We start from the raw sequence: 23819 nt of genomic DNA on the forward strand, positions 1-23819 counted from the left end.
CCTCAGAACAGTCCGCATTTGACTTTATCGCTAAGAACTTAAGACTGTGAGGCTTTTCTCTCCGTGACAACTTGTCTGTCATACCGAAGCAGCTGGGAAAAAAAAGTCCTGGAAAGTAATTTTTTAAGGAAATAGTCCGAACCCTGTATCTGGTGACACTAACGTGGTGTTTGCCGTGTTGTCCGTCCCTTGCAGATCCCTGGTGACCAACACCTGTGTTCAACATGAGGCTGGTGTGGAAATCCCTGGACAAGATGAGGTGTCTGAGGAAACGCTCCACCATCCCATTCCTCGGCTTCCTCATCACCTTCCTCCTCTTCCTGAACCTCTACATCGAAGACGGCTATGTGCTGGTAAGTGTTTTCCTGACTGTTATCAGCACTCGCTCTGTATTCATAGACCACAGATCTAAATCAAATATGCCTCGAAAATCAAGTGTTCTTTTATTTGCCGACTCCAGTCGTGTTGCTTGCGTTTCAACAAGGAAATGTTTAAATGTTCATGATTTAATTTTGTATTCATGGTGTCATCCAAAGTTGGCGAAACACTCTCGAGTTAACGTGTTCAGTTCTCTGTGCTCTTTTCAAGACCAGTCACATTAAAAAACACACACACTCTCTCTCAAGTTTGTACAAGACGTTACAAGTACAAGAAGACGGTCGCCTGTTTGTTTTCCTTCGTGTGAATTATTCATGGCAGGAACTTAAATGTTTAACACAGCTTCCCCTCTTGTATCTCTTCTCATACACTCTCTCTGTAATTTGAGGTGAAAAGAGCACCATCCATTATTTAAAAGATATGAAATTCCATAGGTGACTCCTTTAGTGTATTTGACTATCCTAATTTACTTAGACTATTGTTCAGTGGTTTCATCCTCACTCTCTCATATATATATATATATACACTCCTGCTCCTGGTCTCTCTCCTCTGTCCCCAATTTACCTATATTGCCATTTTTTTACCTTTTTTGGTTTCATTGTGCAGGCTGAGTCTGTTCTAGCTTGTATATTTTTTTGTTGCTGTTCTTTTGTCATTGTTGTTTGTGTTGCGTTGTTCGATTGGTTTTTCGTATTTGTTTGGTGTGTTCCTGTGTGTTCTTGCACTGGCCCCAATGTGTTGGTTCATGTTCCCCCTTGCTTTATTTTTTGATTCTTGATATGTTTGTTGGTTCTGTTTCCCACTTTTCCTGTGTCCACTATTTTCCTTTCACCACAACCGGCCATGGCAGATGGCTGCACATCTTTGAGTTTGTTTCCGTCCGTACTGTTTTTCTCTCCTGTTTTTCTCTCCACTGATGCCTAGCGCTTGCTCTTTGTGTGATCCGTTTGTGCTTCTTTCTTTCCCTGCCTTAAAATGTTTGATTATGCTTGATTGGACTGTTAAATGGGTGGACAGGTACAGCACCTTGTTCTTCAGAAAGAAAGAAAGAAAGAAGATATCTTCCATTTCAGATTATCACCAAATCTCAGTCTTTAGAAACACGGTTGAGTAAATGAATAAAAACAAAACGGACAAGTGCATTTTATCTAACCTAACTTGGAATTTCAACCACATACAGCAAATATGAAATAGATAAAAATGTCATCCCCCCCCCCCCGTGTTCTCATAGAATTGTGTGTTTGCTAAAAAGATGAAGGGGAAAGAAAAGTTTTAAGCAACAGGTAACTTGCTTTTATTCTGTTGTTGTTCATGCTGTGCTGTAACGTGTGTATTTTTCACTATGCCTTCCAGGAAGAGGATAAAAGGCAGCTCAGGGAAGCGTCGGTCCACCCCCCGAGCTCGGAGCGATACGTTCACACCTTCAGAGACCTCAGCAATTTCTCCGGAGCCATTAATGTCACGTATCGTTATCTTGCCGGGACCCCGCTCAACCGCAAGAGTAAGTTTAGTGTTTCTTTAAAGTGGAACTTACACTGAAATATTATTTCCGTGAGCTCGGTGGAGTCACGGCGACTCACAGTTGTGCGTACGTTGAGCGACGGTTGCGACTAAACTTTGCAACTCGAAAAGCAGAAAAATGATGATGAGAAATAAAGTGCAATCGTAAAATGTAACTGCTCCACAGAGATTGTTGTACCTGAAAATTAAACACTACACATGACTCTTCTCTATTACACCGTATTTCATCCACAATATGTTTATTTCTGTTCTGTTCTGAAGAAAAAAACAATACATTTAAAACTTCAGGTCCACTTACTAGGTTTTTTTTAGTCAGGACAAACTTAGTAAGAATCCACCATTGAATACTGACATTTGCCCAAAAAGTTCATCAGCTTTTGCAGTAATAACATGTTTACATTGTGTTTACAGAGTATCTTACCATTGGACTGTCATCTGTGAAAAGGAAAAGAGGAAACTACCTCCTGGAGACGATCAAATCCATCTTTGACCAGTCCAGCTACGAGGAACTGAAAGAGATCGTGGTTGTGGTCCACCTGGCCGACTTCGACCTGGTGTGGTGTGAGAACCTGGTGCAGGAAATCACCAGGAAGTTTGCTCACCACATCATAGCGGGACGCCTCCTGGTGATCCAGGCTCCGGAGGAGTATTACCCGTCTCTGGATGGATTAAAGCGGAACTACAACGACCCCGAGGACCGCGTCCGTTTCCGCTCAAAGCAGAACGTCGACTACGCTTTCCTGCTCAACTTCTGCACGAACCTCTCCCACTTCTACATGATGTTGGAGGACGACGTGCGCTGCTCCAGGAACTTTCTCACGTCGCTGAAGAAGGTGATCACGTCGAGGGAAGGCTCCTACTGGGTGATGCTGGAGTTTTCCAAACTGGGCTACATCGGGAAGCTCTACCACTCCAGAGACCTGTCACGTCTGGCTCATTTCCTCCTCATGTTCTACCAGGAAATGCCCTGCGACTGGCTGCTCATCCACTTCAGAGGGCTGCTCGCCCAGAAGGATGTGATCCGCTTCAAGCCCTCGCTTTTCCAGCACATGGGCTACTACTCCTCGTACAAAGGAGCAGAGAACAAACTGAAAGATGACGACTTTGAGGAGGACTCGATAGACATTCCCGACAACCCACCTGCCAGCCTTTACACCAACATCAATGTCTTCGAGAACTACGACGCGGCCAAGGCTTACAGCACGGTGGATGAATATTTCTGGGGGAAGCCTCCTTCCACGGGGGATTTCTTCGTCATAGTCTTCAACAAATCCACCAAAATCAGCAAAATAAAGATTGCGACGGGCTCTGACGACAGGCAGAATGACATTCTTCACCGCGGAGCTCTGGAAGTGGGAGAGAAACTGGTCGGGACTAAAAAAGGCAAACAGTGCTCCTCCTATATCACATTAGGGGAGTTTAAAAATGGCAACATTGAGGTTCTAGATGTCGACCACAAGATTGCCTTTGAGATTGAGTGTGTACGCATCGTGGTGACAGCCAGTCAGAAGGAATGGCTTATAATAAGGAGCATAAGTTTATGGACTACACAACCTCCCAGTCAGTGAGGACTATACACAGACTTTTAGTATGCTGTAGAGGCAAAGTTATATTATTATTATTATTATTATTATTATTATTTAAAGGGATAGATCCAATTTGTTTTGAAGCGTGGTTGTATGAGATACTGAAACACAGTCAGCACTGCCTGTGGCCTGTTCGCCTACTGTTTTCCCTTGTGTCCCCACTGAGATAATACAACTCTGTCTTATTCTGATTCTGAATATCAGGCAGAAAAAAATGACTGTGTCAGTATCTCACACAACAACCTGAACCGTGTACGTATTTCTAGGTTTATTTATTGGTTTTTGTATTGTGTGTTAATCGATGCTCATTTTGATTGCTCGACCAATCAATAGATTTTTTATACCTGCAAGTTGTATAACCTTAGTGGAGCATCTTCACAGTTGTCAAGGACTGTTCGACTAACCTCAAGAGTGTAACTGAGCGTACGTTTTTACGCTTTTCCATAAGGCTTTATGGTAACACTTTAAATTAGGGAACACATAATATTCACCATTAACTAGGTGCTTACTAACATATATAAGTAGCATACTAGCCCTTTATTAGTCATCTTTAAGCACATATTAACACCTTATTCTACCTCTATTACGACATGATTTAAGATTTTTCCTACATAAGGTGTTAATACGTGGTTAATATTTACTAATAAAGGGCTAGTATGCTACTTATATGCATATTAGTAAGCACCAAGTTAATGGTGACTATGTGTTCCCTTATCTAAAGTGTTACTAGCTTTATTCGTTTTTAATGAGTATGCTTAACACGTTGCTGGAGGTGATAATTCAGTATTCTGTTATAACTGTTATACTGACATGTTTCGTTCTTGGTTCCTTATTTTTACCATGAACAAATTGTACAAAAAAAAGACCAAATCCAACATGAAGCGATCCGACAAACAAGTACTGCCATAAGTCCTGATATAAGTCTGATACTGGTGTTTTTTTCTGGTGCCTCATTGTTGTCCGAAAACAGATTTGTCCATAACCATTAAAACACACACACATACACGCATTATGCTGTAGCTTATATAGTGTCACAAGTACACTACCATTCAAAAGTTTGGGGTCACCGAAAAGTCACACTTTTATTCATCAAAAGAGTTGCAAAATGAATAGAAAATATAGTCAAGACATTGACAAGATTAGAAATAATGATTTTTAATTTAAAAAAAAGAATAATTTTGTCCTTTCGTCAAAGAACCAGCAAAACTGTTTTCAGCTGTGCTAACATCATTGAAAGGGTTTTCAAGGGTTTTCTAATCATCCAATAGTCTTCTAACACGAATAGCAAACACAATGTACCATTGGAAATGGGCCTCTATACACCTATGTACCAGACGTTTGCAGCAAGAATAGTCGTTTACCACATGAACAAGTGACCCCAAACTTTTGAACAGTAGTGTATGTCCACTATATTCACTAAATCTGCATCCGCTTCATATCAGAAGTAATCTGCGTTAAAGTAAACTTCTGTTTTTGTTTTCCTGGTTTTCGGCAAGTAGAACACACAAAAGTGGTGAAAAGTCAGTACTGTTATTAAGTAAATACAAATAACTGTGTTATTATTTCGTTTTCTTAATGACTTTAGCACCATTGTAAAACATCTCCATTTCAGGGGTTGTGTGGATGGCAGGCATTTGGGTGGGGATTATTTAATGAGTGAAAAGAGTGATTAGTGTAGCGTGAGTGTAGTCCTATTTGTTCTCTACTCTCTCTATTTCACTAAACAAGCGTTGTTTTTTTTATGAAACGATATATTTGTGACCCATTTTCAAAGATTTATGTCTCCACTTGCGCTGAATGGGAGCGCCGCAGTCAGCGTGGGGAGGTCTAACTCGAACAAATGTAACGCATTATTCCTGTTGTTTGTTTGTGTTCCCCCCTCCGATTGTTCCAAGCATAATGAAATTCAAAGTAGAGATTTATGAAAAGGTTTTTGTTTTTAGATCCCAGTGCAAAGATGTTTTAAATATCAAATATATGTTTGGAATGATTCTATCTATTTCAACCACATAATCCAGCCCCGGTTCTTGACGCCATTATTGGCTCTCATTTATCAAACTGTTGGAGAAACCCCGGGCAGATCTGGGCACAGAAAAGTTCATGAAATGTTCATTTCTCATCAATCACGGCGCGAGAATGAACGGACATTGATAAATGTGGCGAGTGAAACGCAATCGTCATTTAAATGTAACGCCCTGTACTGTATATTCACGGTTCAGACGACTTTGGCATTGAGTAATGGAACTCTGCCAAGAAGAGGAATTTCTTTGATCAAATCTGGAAATCGGGAAAGTCTGACATCGTAAAGCTGACTCCGTTTTTATTTGTCACTTTGAAAAGAGCAACCGAAAATAAAGTGGGGAACACGAACAGTGCTGCAATCACCAAAACACCAGCTTAGGTATGAATACTGAATGAAATACAAGTGGAATACACTGTATATGTATATATATATGTATAATTAACATGGACTAAACGTTTACTACATGAAAAACAAAGTCAAGTCAAGAAGAAAGTGTGTTGCATCCCTAAAGGGTACCTTCATGCTCACCAAATTGGACTCCAATGACGTCTCCTTCAATATCGGGTATATCTCCCGCATTAAAATCTTCTAGATCTTTGTAGTTCACTTTCTATCTTGTATTTTAAAAGCCCCACTGTAATCCTTGACCTGAATCAATCAGAGCCTGGCACTGATGATGTTAAGCATCCATTAAGACGGTCAAGACCATAGGAAAATAGACTTCAAATGATGGTCATATGACCCGATATTTATGTCTGAATTTGTTCCTGACTCAAAAACGTGCGTACACAAGTTCACCTTCCAGCCCACACAGTTATCAAATGCCATTATACCTGTAAGTTATTGAGTGTGTGAATGTTTTTTAAAGGCCCCCCTGAGAAATCTGCTGCAAGTAATGAACGAAGACAAATCTCAATTAAGGAACAGCATACTAATCATTTACTACACTTTTCATCACATTTTCAACCACTAATTATTTAATGATCAGTGAAAGCAATTTTTTCTTCTTCTTTTTTTACCAACATTTTAGAAACCATCCAATTAAAGTTATTATGTCTCCAGGTATCTTTTATTACCGATGTAGCCCGGGGATTTGTCTCTCTCTCTCTGAAAATGAAATTGTCCCCATTTGGCCCTTAATTATTCCCCCCCCCCCCTTGAAACTCCACCACAAAGCCCTCAGAGGTCATCGTTTTCCTCTGATTTTCATCATGTCACAGCTAACCTTGTCTGTTTCACATGTTCCTTCCCTGCTGTAATTATCTTCTCAGCTGTGGTGGAGTTGGGGGGACGTGTGAGTGGGCTGAGCGATCTCTCACTGGCACTGTATGTTCTGTCCAGGGCAGTTGACGGGAGAACAATGTTTGTTTTGCCGCCGTCTTTTCCAAAGACCTCAGATTAGATTGCGCGGTGAAGAATAGGCCAGGTCTGCTCTTAGATCGTTCTTTCTTTCTCTTTTTTTTTTTCTTTCACCACTGCACAATTTTCACCTCGTAAATTGGTCTGTGTTTTCCCCCTCACTCTCTACACCAGCAACACAAAGTCTCCCCTGGAGCTATAGGATCTCAATCCAGTCGTGTCCCTGGTGATGCATTCTCTCAAATCCAATGCTCCTGCTTCTACCTGGTTACCGCTGTGAATTCCTCTCACTTCATATTGTCTGCTGCTTTGGAGAAGACCCTCTCCAGAGTTGCTCTGTGTCAGTGGTTCCCAACATTTGGCAGTTAATGAAAAAAGTCAGTTTTCAGATAAAGGATCCAGCATCTAATTGATTCTGTTCACAAATGCACTTATAGATTGAATTCTTGAGGATGTAGATCCAAGATATCGCAAAATGAAATGATCGTGAAAATGAACGGTGTGGTTGTACACGAGGTAGTGACACAGGCAAGTGCCGAGTGCAGTGCCTGTGTCCCTGCACCATGAATCAACCTGAGATGCTCTTTCACTTTTGAAAAAGAAAAAAAAAAAAAAAAACTATCACTTTATCTCCATTATCCACTCCATACTCAAAGTTCACGTATCATTAGTTTTCATTTGGCCTGGGTGCACCTCCAAGTTTGGGAGTCACTTTTCAATGTCAATAAACCAGCGCTGGTTTCAAAGGACTCTGGGTACTCCAGGGGACACATCCAACCAAATGGAACACACCCCCCCCCACCCCTCACAACAACACGTTGGAACCAATAACGTGGAGTCTAAGGCTGTAGCCGGCTTTGCCTCTCCTGTTGCAACAACAATTAGATCTGCACATGTGGAGTCATGGCCCTGCGATGGACTGGCGAACTGTCCAGGGTGTACCCCACCTATCGCCCTATGTCAGCTGAGATAGGCACAGCAACCCCGCCCCCTCCCCCCGACCCATAAAGCGGTAGATAAGGGATGGATGGATGGATGGATGGATGTGGAGTCATCATTGCCAGGATGCCTTTCTCTTGACAACAGCTCTGTCATTTTCCATGTTTGGGTAACAACGATCTCTCAGCTAAGGAATGTTCGGTGACGGCAGATTCGCTTCTTCGCTGAAATGGCGTCACCGCATCGTTCATTTTTCAGGAACGTGAGGTGTGGAAGAGATCGACGCTTTGCTTCGTTTCGTCTTTTTTTGACAGCCACGTGTGTCGCCGCGTTCTCTGCCGAGGCCTCGTTCTGTCGCAGATCGAGGACCTTTTCACGGAATGGCTCGTACCGCCGCAAACACCTCGAAATCCTTTACAAATCCTCGCGCGCCGTTTGAAATTAAATTAAAAACGCCCACCCCTTCACAATATGGCTTATTGTTTTATTTTCCCCCTCAACGTTTCCCTTGGAATGCAGCTATTCATTTCATAGAATGATTCTGTGACCTGCATGTATCAGCTCTGTGGAGGGGATCTTGTTTGAAAGGATGTTGCTCACACAAACACAGTCTTTGTCCTGTGTGTGTGTGTGTGTGTGTGAGGTATTCTTTATGATGCGCACCATGTTGCCAATTCAGCCCCGTATTAACTGCTTTTGAGCTATAAACACAAGATGTCACCACAGGGCAGCTGTTTTACAAGTGTAATAGATGGGAACGCCTCCTGCCCAAGTTGAGCAACTGTATTGTTAGGGCGGATATTGCCGGAGGACAAATGATCTCCAGTTGAAATATGGTGCTGGCTAAAAGTAGCTGCAGATTTATGGACAGATTTACATCAGGGTGGCGGGGAGATGACAAGAAAAGCTGCATAAATTCTTTCGCTTTTAGCGGCGTCTTTGTAATGTTTACAGTGAGTTAACGGGATCGGTTGTACAAGCGCCTAAAGCTGCAGTAGGCAGGATCACAGTTACAATTACAGGTTATTAAAGTACTCTCATGGAAAGACACGCTCCTTTCATATGCATAGATTTGTCGTTGTAGAATTCTTTGGGCGTCAGCCTCGCACACTTTTACAAATGAACTTTGAAATTTCCAGTCACTAAAATAACAGCAGAGCACTTGAATCACACATTCTCTGAATCTATCATTCGTAAATGACCTCAAGCATCTGTTGCACTATGTTCTGTAAAATCAAAAATTCACCCCACATCACATATAAGAAAACATACAAACTACTTGTGTTATGGCTTGCATTTGACGTTTTCTGTCCAGTTCAGTTTTGTACAAATCAGATATTTGTGCTCTTGACCAAGCCTTGATTTAAAACCCAGAGTCCTCTATGACCGAGACAGGACTGAGTAACAGTGTTGATGCCCAATAACTATCACATTGTCAAAGCTCCCATAGACCCGTAGTTCCTATTAACGCTGTTTTTTCATTCTCGGGCTCTGCAAGTGCTCTGAAAAAGCCTGGTATAATGATGTAAGGATCACTTATCCTGAACAGCAGATCCTCCTGCTCCGGGCACTAGTCCGGGCACATCCGGTTTCACTTGCGACAATGTCTCTGGGTCCGACTTCGGGTCAAAGTCGTAAAAGGGACTGCGGCAGGGAGTCGTCACAAAGCTATTTTTAAATATTATTAAAACACTGTTTTGATAATGAGTAGCAGTGCATCCACCGTTCCAGAGGGGGGAGCTGCGCTTCTGAGAGCTGGTGTGCTAATAAGGTCACTTCCAGGTATTGGCTGATCACAAGTTGAGAAAGCTCTTGGTGTCTGGCCAATCACAACACAGTTCTGTCTCCTGGGGGTGAAATTTCAGTCTGATACAGCGTGGCTGACGAGAGCTTCAGTGAGGAGAGATTTATATCGGCTCATTTACAACAACTAGGAGGTTTTTGACCATAAAATCAAGTTAATGTATCTAAGCAGACCTCCATAACTCACATATATGTGCCATAGGACCACTCTATGGGAGCTTTAACATTAGCAACTCTGCTAAGAAGTCGGGCCACGCGAACAACGCACAGTGAACTCATCAAGCATGTCCAGTGTAAACACAGAAGTGAAAAATCCTGCCTACTGTATCTTATAATTAAAAGCTGTTCTTTCCTCCTCCCGAGTAATAAACGGCCACCGCCAAAGTGTGCGTTTGTGAAGAATTACACACTAACTGCATGGACAGATCTCTGGGAGAGAGAGATTTGAAGGTAGTCTTTGTTTAGTTTATTGTGAGTAGGTTGTGTGAGGGTCCAAGTCCAATCCTCCCGGAGTTCCAAGTGACTTAATGTGGAATATGATCTGTGGGTCCTGAGTCGTTTGAAAATGTGAGTTGTCTTCCAGTGGAGCATGTACAAAGTGCATGAATTAAAGCATTTTCAGTGGTTTTAAAGCAACTCCCTTTGTGCACCAGGATCTATGAATTTACTGTTCAGCCTCTGCTAACGACATTTGTTTCTGGTTTTGTACGTAGAGGCCAGTTACGACCTGACTACAGGTCCACACGTGTGCTGTATTATCGTTCAGTGGAGCAAGTGTGGTTTAAGATGTTGTTTCTGTGTCCGTTCTCCTTTATGTTGTTCTCTAAATGGTACAGTAATGTAAGATGACCTATATTTTTTTACACACACACACACAGACACACGTCATTTCAAATGTTGTATTATACATTATTGTACTTGAAATGAAATTAGATTAAACAAATGGATGCTGAACCGTTGTGCTGTGTTTTCTGAGGCACTGAATGTGTCTGCAGCAGTGTCAGAGTTTTGATTCCCCCCCGAGGGGGAAAAACACACACGCAGTTTAAACATATGTTTCCAAAACAAAGTGTCATCTTCTGTTGTCTTTGCCTGAACACGCTTTGAGTGTTAAGAAATAAGAATGAAAACGACACACAGTTAAGGCAAAGTATTTGATATTAAAAACAAAGATAAGTGACATCCTTGCAGTGAATACAAGCCTGTTTGACTCAGGTCTTTCTGTAGCCGAAAGCTAAAACTATACATTATTAATTTCTATTTTCATCTGAGTATTCCCTGTGTATTTTTTTTTAAATGCATACTTAATGAAGGTGTGCAGATAATGCTCAGGGGATATTGTGCTCTTTTTTTTTTTTTTAAAGAATAATGCTCTTTGTGGATTTGTAAAGACAGGTTGTGCATTTTCTTACATACAGTAGAGAGCTAAATAAATAAAGATAGGACTTACATGGTCTCTATAGATGTCTCTGAACCCTGAATTTTATTTTAGAATTCATATGTAGACATATTTCAGTGCCAGGGCCATGCTTTCCCTCTCTCTGTGACCAGAAACTCAAGTCCCCTGTTAGTCAGTGAAGAATGACAGTGCCCTGTTAGCCTGGTTAACATGTATGTGTGTGTGTGTGTGTGTGTGAGTTTGATCTGTTGCAGGTGTGCATGATTGCAGGTGTGATTAAACGACGTGGGCGTGTCAGTGGAGGATCCTGGGAGCTGATTGGTCCTGCACAGGATGTACCAGGTATTAAAGGCACTGACTGTCTCCACTACTGCAGTGGACTTCACGCGAAGCACTCACAGCCAGACCGACAACAGACACCTCATGCTTGTTTTAATAAATAAAGTTGGGGAAAGGGGGCGTCCTCGTTCACAGTGCGATTGTTTTTTTTTTTTCCGTGTCCTTGTTATTTCGTTAGAGTGGCCTGCAACTTTTTTTTGATACACAAACAAAAAGCACGTAAGCCTGTCAGGCTATGGTCAGACTCCTATTTCAGTAGTTCTGGATCTAGATCCAGCAATTTTGACCCAGTCCAAAAACTTGTGTCTATAACACAGATCCGTTACCTAAGGAAAATAAAACATTAAAACAGTGAAACATCAAAGTTACAAAGAGATATCCGATTTAAATTAAGGTGCCATTCATTGTGTGTTAAATATAAAAGTATCTGGTAAATTTACCAGAATGACAAAGGATCACGAAACAAAACCATTATTATGTTGGGTTTTTTCCTGCCATTTTTGATAAAAGCTATACTTTTCAAATACAGCCTGGTTTCACCTTGAGGCTTTCCACAGCCACCGCCACCATTTTCAGAGCGCTTGAGCGTTTTGTCACAGTCTTTTACTCCTCTCTCCGTAGCACCTTCCTTCAAAGTCATCCAGAACCAAATGAAAGGTAAGTGTACATGACGGGTTGGGTGGTTGCAAAAACCACAGCTAATGTACACTGTAAAGGGCCCAGGGTAGTGAGTTAAAAAAAAAAACAATATCCCAGATAACAAGACGCGCACTGTGCACAGCAGGAGACATTGGTCAATGAATTACTGCGGTTACCATGACGCTACCTACACAGGAGAGTAAAACCCGCATGATATCAGACTGAAATGGAATGTGTGGATTTCCCCATTTGCCTTTTGATCCGTCCTTCTCTCATACCTCTGGGAATAATGAGCCTCTGCGGAAGGATTTTAATTCCTCCTCCACATTTCGCCATCCTTCCATTTAAGAAGCAGCGGCACCCGCATGTGCAGCAAACCAAAAGAACAGTGGTAATGGACCGTTTGGCTTTTATTCGCGGCGTTTTCAAGCACACACCGGTGCCTCGTCAAAGCCTCGTCGATGGGCGTTCGAGTTCTACATTTTGTATTGTGGTGTTTTTCATGAAGCCCAGTCTTACACAAACCCGTGCACCCATGCTGTCGTGGGGGGGCTATAAGCTGCAGAAACACCATGTGGGAAGATTGAGGAGACGTTGGTGGGCGAATGGGTTAAGTACGGGGATTTTAAAAGTATTGAAGTGAAAGGCGAAGGCAGGCACAGATGATGAATGATTCGTAATAACCTGGCCAGGAAACCTGAGATTGTGTCTCCCTGTAACAGAGGTGATTTTTTTTTCACTGCTCATGTGCTCTCGGGCTGATGAGTAGTCATTTACGGTAGGAATCAAAAGGGCCAGTCGGTATTAAACCAGTTTCACAACAGGAAAGGAATAGGATGGCTGTTTTATTTAACCCAAATGTAGGATCAAAATAGCTGAGGGTGAAGTCTAAAATGCACCGAGCCTTCAGTCATCCTTTATTAACCCCTCTATACATAAAGACTACAATATCTTCTGATTATGATTACAGCTTTATCTCACTGTTTTTTCAACAGGAAACTGAGGTTAGTGTTGCTAAGACACCCTGCAAGCTAAAAATTTAAATTTTCTCTCTGGATTTTGGCTGGATAAATCTAAAGCAACTGGCCATAAAATCCTCCTAATATGTCACAGAGACTCAGGAATAATGTTCATAATAATATAACAAACTGAACTCACCAACAACAACAGTACAGCCAAAATATTTGCATTGAAAAAATAATCTTTTGTGGACTGCAAATGTTTATGTTTTGGCATGTGGCGCCACCAACCGCCGTCTACCAATCATTGCAGTCAGTAGAGTCTCAGCTGCCGAGTAAACACGGGTTGCCAGTTACGTCTGAGGTTCAATAGCGGAGAAAACGAAACCTAAAAGACCTTTGTATTTTGAATTTGAGTGAAGTAACCGTTTTTTTGGCCACATTCTTACATATGGCGGCTTTAACGGAAACTAGACCATTTGAACTTTTGATTTACCTGCAGGTGTTAAAGGTTTAAGAATTAAATTTAAAGGATTTGATGATCTATACTTGGTGTCACACATTCTTTCATCCTTTTTCAGTGTCTACAAGTCAAGGCTTTCTCTGAATACCTGAAAAAACTAAAGTGAAACTAGTCAGTTCCTCAAAAATACTAAAAGATTTGTTGAATTCACTTAACTGAAATAAAAAAAGCAAACTGTAAAACTAAATGAAAACTAATGAACATTTCAAAACTTTAAAAACCCTGGTTGGAAGCAGCTGTCTAAAAAAAAAATACCACAATAAAGCAGCAAGCGTGATGTCAATATCATGGACTTAAGTTGATGTGGACTTTATTTGGCGAGCCCATTTTGTGAAGTGGCTCCGATCTCTGCTCAGTCAGCGCCGATGTGTCAGTATCTCGCACTTCAAAAGAGCTCCGAGCTGTGGACATGATCCACTGCAGTGGCTGCAGACAAGTGGAGAAATTCTTTTAATCTGCTGTCACTGATGCTCTACGTTAACAGTAAGGTAGCCCCCGCAGGAACGCCGCGTGCATTACTTTAACTTCTCCCATTGCGTTTGCAAAGGTCTGCATGAGGAGTGGAGATAAAAGGGTACTGGCGCTGGAGGCTCTGCTGGAACCAGCTCCTGCTTCAGAGTGGATAGTCCCTACGGCGAATGAGGATTTAATCGCTCCCAATTGCTTTGCCTCACAAAAGGTGTGACCCTCCTCCCCGCTCCTGCGAGCACCAGCGCCACCACCCTCCCATCTGTCTCGTATTGTTGCCAACGAACAAATATTGCCGCAGGGAGGTGTGCTGCGAAATTTTCCTTAGTCCCTTCTTCCCTAAACCTCCACTTTCAGCTTTTGTAATACCTTCACCCAACTGGGAACAGGGGAAGGAATAATCAAAACAATTACACAAGTCCCGTTTTGTTTCACAGGAGACTTGTCTCTTTCTTTTTTCTTTTTCTTTTTCTTTTTTTTTTATGTGAATCTTCAGCCAGAATGAAACAGGTTGTGTCTTGGGGGCTTTTTGTGGAACATCACACAGGCAGCAGCTGTCACAACACAAGAGAAGCTTCAGGGGCGCGCTGGTTGTACCAGCAGGTTTATCACTTGGCTCTTTCAACAAGAAGATCCACAGCCAATTACCAAGAAAGAAAACAAAAAAAAAAGGAGAGAAAAGATGAAGAGAAATGAGAGGGGGGGGGGGGGAACGAGTGCAGCTAGAGCAGTCACCTTGATATGCTCACACTGTAAACGGAAGACATTGTCTCGTCGAGAACACGCAGAAACACGGCAGTCTGGTTTATTGTGAGGGAAAACAAATCATACACGGCGCTGTTGTTCAATTCTGTCACTGCAAGGAATGTTAAATAGTATTTTCTCTGTCGGTGTCTTATGATCAGCCAAACAGTTGTAAAGCCAGCCGTAATATTGGCAGTTTGACTGAGCCTTGACTCTGATGGGACAAAACGAGCTCAGCACAACATATAATGTGTTGTCTGACCTTCCTCACTGCTCACTGCCTTGTATCTATCCCCACAGTAACTCGTGGACTCATGTCTTCTGAAATTGAAAGGGCCTTAATTAAAGATTAGTGCCAGGGTTTCTTGCATGTGCTGCTTAGATAACACATTTCCCAGGGTACATTGGTAAAAATAAAAAATAAAAAAAAATAAAAAGTGCCCAGGCTGGACACTGTTTTGTTTTTTTTCTGTTCTTAGAACAAAAGCCTTAAGCTCTCTGGCCAACAGGATCCTTCCAGCTGAAGGGCAAGCAATAACAACTGCTGCTGCTGCTGCCATTGCTCTGTGAGTGGGAGTCAAGGGATCTTTTTAATTATCACAGGTAGGTAAAGAGACACAGTGTTATAGATGGTGAGGCAGACATCTATACAGTAAAGGACATTTAAAGTGATAGCCGTGAGAGAGGGATAAGAGAGGCGGGCATGGTTTCATTCATAATGTGCAGGAACACACGGGAAAAATAGATGCGAGTCACTCAGCAGAAGTCTCGACTGATAAAATCTAAACCTTAAAGCTACACTTACCTTTCTTGCATTCTTACACTTTTTCTTTTGTAATCTTAGGTTGCTCCTAATAAGCTTATGGCACTCGTAAGATAAACCCAATGTAAGATAAACCCACCAGCCTTTGTTGCTAAATATGCCGACTTTTTGTTGTGTTTGGAGACTCTCACGGGGACCGTGTCCTATGTTCCCTGGGTCCTATGTTCCCTGGGTCCTATGTTCCCCGGGTCCTACGTTCCCCGCTTTGTATGTGACCGGGGAACATAGGACCTTTTTTTTTTGGTTTCCTGGTTTGTTCACGACTGTTGCCGGTCATGAACAAACCAGGAAACTCCCTCTCTCACTCTCTCTCTCTAACCTTAACCCTAACCCTTTACCCTGGAGCTCCACACCCAGGCTTCCACAAAGTGGGAAACGTAGGACCTTTTTTGGGAAAAACGGGGAACATCTGACCCTTTTTTAAAAAAAGGTCCGATGATCCACGATCGGGGGAACATATGACCCGGGGTAAATAGGTACGACCCCCTCACGTGCAGTAATTGTGCTCAACAAGCAGCGAGTGTTGCCAGGAAGTGGACTACAACGCAGAGCATTGTGGGTAAACACAACCAACACATATGCGCATGTAGAGCACTATTGGAGAGAAATGGCTCAGCCCACTGTTACAGTGTATGTGTGTGGTATGTTCGCATAAAACTAAATATAAAAAAAAAACCCAAGACAGATTTTACGTAGCTCCGTGTTTTGCTCTTATTTGGCGGAAACAGAAGTTGCCCTGCATTAACCAACTTCAGTAATTCTTGATGCAGCGCCTCCTCAGGCGAGGAGTGGAATACATTACTCAAAAGGTTCGGTAATCGGCAATCCCCAATCATACATAGTCTGGCGGATTATTAGGTGTGAAAACAACCTAAAATAGCTTAAGAATACATTTGCTACATCATCTTGCAGCTAAGATCTGAACTGGACTTGCTCACAGTCCTACACCAAAGTCTATCAGTCAAAACATGTATGTTTAGCTTGTGGTAACACAAGAGCTGCATCTGAATGAAGGGTTTAAAAGAACAATGTCACAAAAAAAACACATTTGTACTCACTGGAGGAGGCAGCAGCGGATCAACTGCGTGGGGAAAAAGAACTGTCCCTTTTTAATTGATAAAATGAAGAGTAATGGGCTCACAGATACATGGGTGGAGAAGCAGTTTTGCAGATCTGCAGCTGTGAAATAGCAGATACAAAGGGAGACACACATACAAAGAGACTGTCCTGCCTGAGAAATAAGGAACAGGTACGAATAGACAAGGAGGCTCCGGTGATTGAACAGAGGAGACTGGTTAGCAGGTGGATCTGAAAATTGAGTGACTGCGATAGAAAGGGACGTCCGAGAACATCTTGTGAGTGGATGGTGAGTGGCAGGAGACACAGGCCGAAAAAAAAATAAAACAAGGCTGAGATGAGAAATAATGACAGTGGGTGGCTATTTCAGAGGAGGGAGCGCGACAGCCCCGAAGACGAAGCCTGACATACTGTCAACCGACCGAAGACCCGCTACATGGTCTACTATTCCTTGCAACGCTTGCAAGCAATTACCAAGGCTCTGTGAAGCCTGTTTATAACCATCAAGACACAAGCCACAGACGTGGAAGATGTGTCACCCGCCGGGTATCCGCCGTTGCATCGAACGCATCTTCACACAATGCGGATGCACGGCATGTACGAACAGGCAGAGCCGTTCAATCACTTGTACGTACGCAGGCGTGCTGGTGTAAAACCCCCCCGTTTTGTCAGCGATTTCAATTTCAAACAGACGTGTATATAAGATCCGAGCGACTCCAGTGGAGTGCAGCGCAGAGCTGCGAGCGGCGCCGTAACGAGGCTTACCGAGTTCTCTCACAAAGCGCCCGCTCTTCCATAACAACATCTGTAGACATGTAAATAAGCAATAAGTCATTGGGTTTCAGAGGCATGAGCTCGCACGTATATATCTGTGGTTTGTAGGATTGTACAAAAGCAGTCGATGATCGTGGAGACACGGCTGCTGAAAGAGACTCATAAATCTAAAAAAGAAGGTGAACTGACGCCAACAGTCCACCTCCAAATGTGTCACGTTAAATCATGAGTTTCTGTGAGATCCTAAATCCCTGGAATCTCCACCCTGGAATCGCTTGATTAAACGTCAAGTGTGTTTGGTCTTGTCTTAACTGGATCGTCAATTCTGTTCTTTCTCAGGATTAAAAACGTAGAAAATCGTTGAAAGTCTGAAAATCCTCTAGTGTGGGGCAGGCTTAACCTCATGAACAGAGTGGACCACCTCTTTGAAGAGTTCTTGCCTCTGACAGGATAAAGAGTTCTGTGAGACTGGGAAATTGACAGCAGCTTTAAGTGTATTTACTCTGGGAATTGTAGGGGCCCGTATTTCAGTAGCCAAAACGACATTGCAAGGGCATCTTACTTTAGCTGCGTTTCAATTCAGTGGCCGTCTCCTTTGGAGGATGCAGTCCCGGCAGCTGATGAAGGTGAGTGCTCCATCGCCGGAGGCTGAACTAAAATATTATGGTGCGGGTCAACAGGGGATTTTCCCTTTTGCATCATTGCTCTCATCTAGCAATGGAGCTGCAGCTGGAAGCAGTACGGACCACTAATGACCTGCAGTGGCCATTTGTTTTTTGTTTTTTGGAGACATATTATGCAAAATCAACTTTTTAATCATGTTAATACTTATATTTGGGACTCTGGAGGCCCTATGAGTCGGCAAAGTGTGAAATAGATGACTCTGTCTTGTTTTTGTGGTCCTCCGCAGTCTAAGTACAGGATAAGATAAAACATGCGATGTTGACTTCTGTGTCATTGCTACGTCACAATGCCCCTAAAAAAATGCGAGCGTGCAGGCAAGGGCAATAGTGTTCTATTCTTGGCTGCACAGTGCAGCACAGAGTTCTACACAAACTTCCAGCCTCAGAGGATTTACATTTTATATATGGCAATGTGGCGGCTAGAGTCGGCAAATGATGGCTTTTCCAAATGCTAACTGCTTTTAGCTGCCGAAGCCTCAGTGACGCTGACGTAGTTTCCTGTGTCTCATTTGCATATTTAAAGAGACAGGCACTCAAAAGCGAGCGTTCTGAACAGGGCTGTTTTGGCAGAGTGATTGAACTGCTGTGGTGCTTCATCCTTAAGGTATTTTGACCAAAGCATGTCACAGACATGTTCATTAGGACACCAGGAAACTAGGTTCACTTGTATAAATAGGCTATAATATGTCTACTTTATATTGTGTTCTACTTCTACTACTTCCATGGCTGAAACAAGGCAGGCTACTTTAATGTACCCTTTCATATTCCCTGGATACATGTGACTCCTTGTATTGGATGGACAGCTGATGTATTCAATGGACACTAACACATAATGAGGTGTCATGATGTGAAGTATGAGATGAGGTGTTCATTTCTATAATGCAAAATGAGCTCCTTCTCCCAGGTCACCTGTTTTTCTTTATCAGATTACCACAGAGGGTGTTTTTTTTTGTTGTTTCAACACTGCTAAATCAACAGAGAAACCAAGGAAAGATCGTGTTTAATTAATTACGGACAAATAAAGACAATTTATTGATGACTGCACCCGTGTGACCCAGGTAGTGTTTTATCTTTACAGCTCCTGACTGAGGCTGCATCACCAAGCGTGCAACAACAACAATTGCCCTCAGGAGAACCAGCAAAAGCAAAAGGCTCTACACAATTGAGGGATAGATACTCGGTTTGGAATCTAGCCAACACGACAATGTAATCAAACATGATGAGAGTAGCGTCTTGAAAAGGGTCAAGATTTTTAAGATCCTAATTATTTCACTCTTGTGTTGCTATTTTGCATTCAACCATAATTAAATTAGCACACAGTAATTCTGGGTCTGGGTAGAAGAACAACCCAATATTTTCTTATTAGGTGAAGCATAAAAGCAAAGGCTTGACGCACATAAAAATGTGTCCTTTTTATGTCAAGATTTTTAAATGTGTGTTTTTATTTGTACTTTTTTAGTTTCTGGAAGATTGCACCGAGCCAACTGCTACACTGATACAAGAAGCACCTTATTTAAACACTTCAGTGTGTTGTTTTTTTATAAAATTTTCATTTTGGGCTTTTATTTATAACTACTTTAGGGCTTGGTTGGCTTGTTTTCTGTTTTTCTTGACAACTATACTCCCTTTGAATTACCCCCTGAGTAAAAATGTTGTTTTTTGAACTGATATGAATAAATACCTATGCACTGTGTTGTTTGATATCAACATATCTATGATGTAAACTTGCACAGGTTTATGGAAGTGTTTGCATTAGGGTTGTTTTCTGTAAGACGTAGGGTAAAATGATGACATTCTTTTTAAGCAGGTCGGTCTCAGACGAAACCTTTATTCTTTGCTTCTTCTTCTGCAAACCGTGTGAAACATTATATATTTAGTATGAATCATCGTATGATTTCTAAAGTGATATTTGAGGCAAAATTCACTGTGTATTTATGAGTATGTTGACACAAACGGTATAGTTGGGTTTCCATTATCCCGTAGACATGCACGAAATCGAAATATCGCAACACAAAACTGCTGTAATGGGAACACCTAAATTTAGTTTACGATATAAATCGTAAAAAGTATCGCAAAAGTGTTACGGAAACACATTTACACGTCGCCAGGATCATCGGACATGATGTAAGGGGGTCACATTCTTCTGTTGAAATCACAGCATCAGCAGCAGCGGCAATCGAGATCACTCGAGTGCTTGCAGGAGGAGATTTAACTGAAATTGCTTTTAGCTCGTTTCAGCTAAAAGCAATTAAAACACTCTCATGTTGACATTGTACACATTCTGGGTTCACACACATCTATGGTTGCAGAAATGTAACATAATCTTGGTGTATTTTTGGTGCAATTTGGCTCTATCTGCTGTTAGCGACCGCTATCCACAGCCGACAACAACAGCCTTACCTGTGACAATGAACAGCTCAGGCATTGGCTCGTCCCTGCACTGCCACTGCCACTGCTGAAGGTTTCAGAGAAGCTTCCCATTTTGTGAGGCCTAATTACTTTTTCAGCCAGCCCCTGCAACAAGGTCGCATTCGTTATGCCTCTGTGTGTGTGTGTGTGTGTGTGTACACACAATCAGATTTCTCTCAGAGGAAGCTAATCTCAATCCTTCGCAAGCCATTATCTTGATCGGATTGTCTTTTTTACACAATTTGCAACGCTGTCCAGATGAGAGAATGACTTTCCTTCAGCGGGAGTGAAGACGCTAATCAGCGTCCCACTGAGGAAGTTTCAGACTGTCAGCCAACATCCGCCAAACTCAAATTGGAGCTAAATTTAAGAGGAGGAGAGAAGCCAAAGCGGGGCAGACCCGAACATCACGGCAACGGCAGATGCCCATGAAAAGTTTTTTAATGGAGTTGCACTAATTCACACGCGCGGTGTAATTTGTCCTGTGGATGTGGGAGGCATATTAAGTCTGAACTTTTCCCAGTGTCACAGAAGTTGTTATATTAATAGACACCTGCTGAGGTCGGCCCCACCAGTTTGCAAAAGATGACAGATCTGCTATAATGTTGAGATAAAGATAAATCTCTTTAATTTGAGGCCAGTGCTGTTTCACTACATGTGTTTTCTCCAAAGGGGCAGTGTGTTCAAGTCATCAGCCTTTAAGCACTGAGACAACATACTTGTACCTTTTTGAGAGTTTTTGAGTTTCTCAGCAAATTAAGAATAATGATATATAGAATTATAGACTATTATGTCTTGTCATACACTCTTAGAAATAAGGGTTCCAAAAGGGTCCTTCTACAAGGGCTAAGGTTCTACCTGGAACAATTTGCTTCTGAAAAACCCTGAAGAAATGGTTCTTGGTAACACTAATGGTTCCAGTAAGAACCATTTTGATCCAGAGAACCGTTTGAAACCCATTTCCTGAATAAAGAGTTTTAAAAGGGTTCTTGGTGGAACCCTCCAAAAGAGTCCCAGGTGGAACCTTCATAAAAAGTTCATACGTGGAGCCAAAAAGGGTTCTCCTATGAGGACAAGCCGAAGAACCTTATATGGTTCTACTTAGCACTTTTATTTCTAAGAGTGTAGGCTGGCAAACCTTTTGGAGTGTATTCCTCTCACCTAGAGTCAGCTAAAATGTGATCCATCTCCCCCATGACCCTTAACTTATAAGCAGTGTCGGTGTATGCTACAGGTTTTCAGCAGCAGTTTCACCTAATAGTCCAACAGATTCGGGTCAATTCGGGGTTGAATAACGTATTCCCCTCCTCGCCTGAGGCGGCGCTGCATCAAGAACTACTGAAGGAGAAGACAAACAATGAACAAGAAAACTCGCTCACCTCGTTGGTTAATGCAGGACAACTTCTGTTTCCGCCACATAACAGCAGTCGTTATCGTTATCGCACCAGCTATCGCTCAACACCCGCTTATGTTTTGGTTGTGTTTACCCACAATACCCTGTGTTGTAGTCCGCTTCCTGCGTTCAGAGTTCCGTAGCACATTAAGAAGGGCTGGTGTGAATGCACCCTAAACTCCCAATGAAAAGTTTTTCTCACATAATAAGTTAAGATTTTACTATCTTAAATCTTTGAATCTGAATCTTAAGTCTTTGAATTGACCATTGAATCCATATTGGCTTCAATCTCTTGATGTGGAGACTTGTGCGAATACAAACCGTGTTGTTTACATCTGCACCGTGACTTGTGCTTAAACCTCCCATAAAATCTAAAAGAGTTCACAACAATTCAGCTGACCGACACACTTTTGAAGTTTGTGGCGCCGCAGTCCAATTAGACTTCAGTGTTGTGACTGCTGAAGACCCCGGGGTTAATTTATTCATTAACTAACTGACTTAAGCTATATATATACTTGTGAAACTGTAAAGTCACGGTCATTTACCGCAACAAATTGGCTGCCGTGAGGATCAAACTTTTACGACCTTTGAGGGTCATCCGTGTAACCACTTTTTCCGCTCGCTGCCGTTGAAGACGCATCGTTTAAGCAGCTCCAGGCTCCGGTTGCAAATAAATTGCAGAGTGACTGAAGCCTCATTCTTTTAAATACTGCACTGTTCAGTGTTTTCAATATACTGTAATTATTTTTGACTCATCAACCACAGTATGGATTAGGTTTGTGTTGTACTGCCACCTGCTGGTTTTTAACCTGCACCTAAGTCACAACAGAGAATCACAATATTTTTTTAAGGTTGGGTAGATTTTTTAAAATATTTTTTTTATTATTAAAGTAATGCTTCCCAGCACACACACACACACACACACACACACACACACACACACACACACACACACACACACACACACACACACACACACACACACGGTACCATGTATTTAACAGACCAGCATCTGGCACCATGGGGAACTGTTGTCCTAACTAGTGATTCAGTCTTTTTCTTCTGGCGACATAATTGGTTTTAATTTGCAGGTGAGGAAAGAAGGGAAAACAAAAGCATTGTAATTAAACCCGTCCCTGCTGAGAATATTCAACTATTTTCTGGGACTTTAGTTTAAAGTAACTGACTTGTGAGGCCTTTGGGTGGTTTCTCTTTGTGATCACTGAAATGAAAATCCTCTTACTTTTATTGTTTTTTTTTCCTTCTTAATTCTCTGCCACGAGGAAATATGTCGCAATATTTTGGGATCACATTATTTGTTGCACGTCGTTAGATAGGAATGTATGAGTGAGGAGGTCGTACACAAACGAAAGACGCTGCCAAATAAACAAACTTATCCACAACTACAGTCCAAAAAAAAATAATCCCTGCTTTGCCTCTAATTGAATATGCATGAATGAAATAAGTTCAAAGCTCCCAGTCAATCTATTTCTCAGCCAAAGGCCAGACGGGAAGCACCACGCAGCAGATTACACTGACCTTTTCCACTGACATCATTTGTTTTAAACACGCAGTTGAAATGCCCGTTGTAATCAAACATGCTAAACAAATACGGAAAGTCGTCCGCAAATGTCAGCGTCAGTCGTAAAGATGTCACGTAATAGTAGAATAAGAACTTTTGCACTGAAGGGATGAGTGTTTGCAGCGTGTGTTTCTTAGAACAGCCAATAAGGAGCGCTCTCTGTGAACTTTGGTCAAATCTCCTATCATGTGCCAAATCACTTGATTTTAATCATGCTAACAGGTTATTGTGGATTTATTGATCACTAATCTAAATGATGTAATTCACTGTAAAGATAAAAGCCCTGTCCCTGTATAAAGGTGTAGTTCAGGCTTTTTAGCTTTTTGTGTCACTTGTAAACTGCTCACTATCCTTCACCAAAGAGGAAATCATCAATTTGATATCGCGACACACAGGAG

At 42.0% G+C, this 23819-nt stretch overlaps 1 protein-coding gene across 1 annotated transcript; it reads left to right on the top strand.

Moving 5' to 3' along the window:
• Window positions 1-224: 224 nt before the first annotated feature.
• On the top strand, window positions 225-3467 carry mgat4c (mgat4 family member C; the record flags this gene model as incomplete). The annotated part of the gene is made up of 3 exons (XM_083893332.1): window positions 225-353; window positions 1732-1879; window positions 2311-3467. The coding sequence occupies 3 exons, from the start codon at window positions 225-227 to the stop codon at window positions 3465-3467; spliced, it is 1434 nt and encodes a 477-aa protein (XP_083749458.1).
• Between the last annotated feature and the right edge of the window lie 20352 nt (window positions 3468-23819).

This window comes from Microchirus variegatus, assembly GCF_963457635.1.
Source record: "Microchirus variegatus genome assembly, chromosome: 8".
Classification (NCBI taxonomy): Eukaryota; Metazoa; Chordata; class Actinopteri; order Pleuronectiformes; family Soleidae; genus Microchirus; species Microchirus variegatus.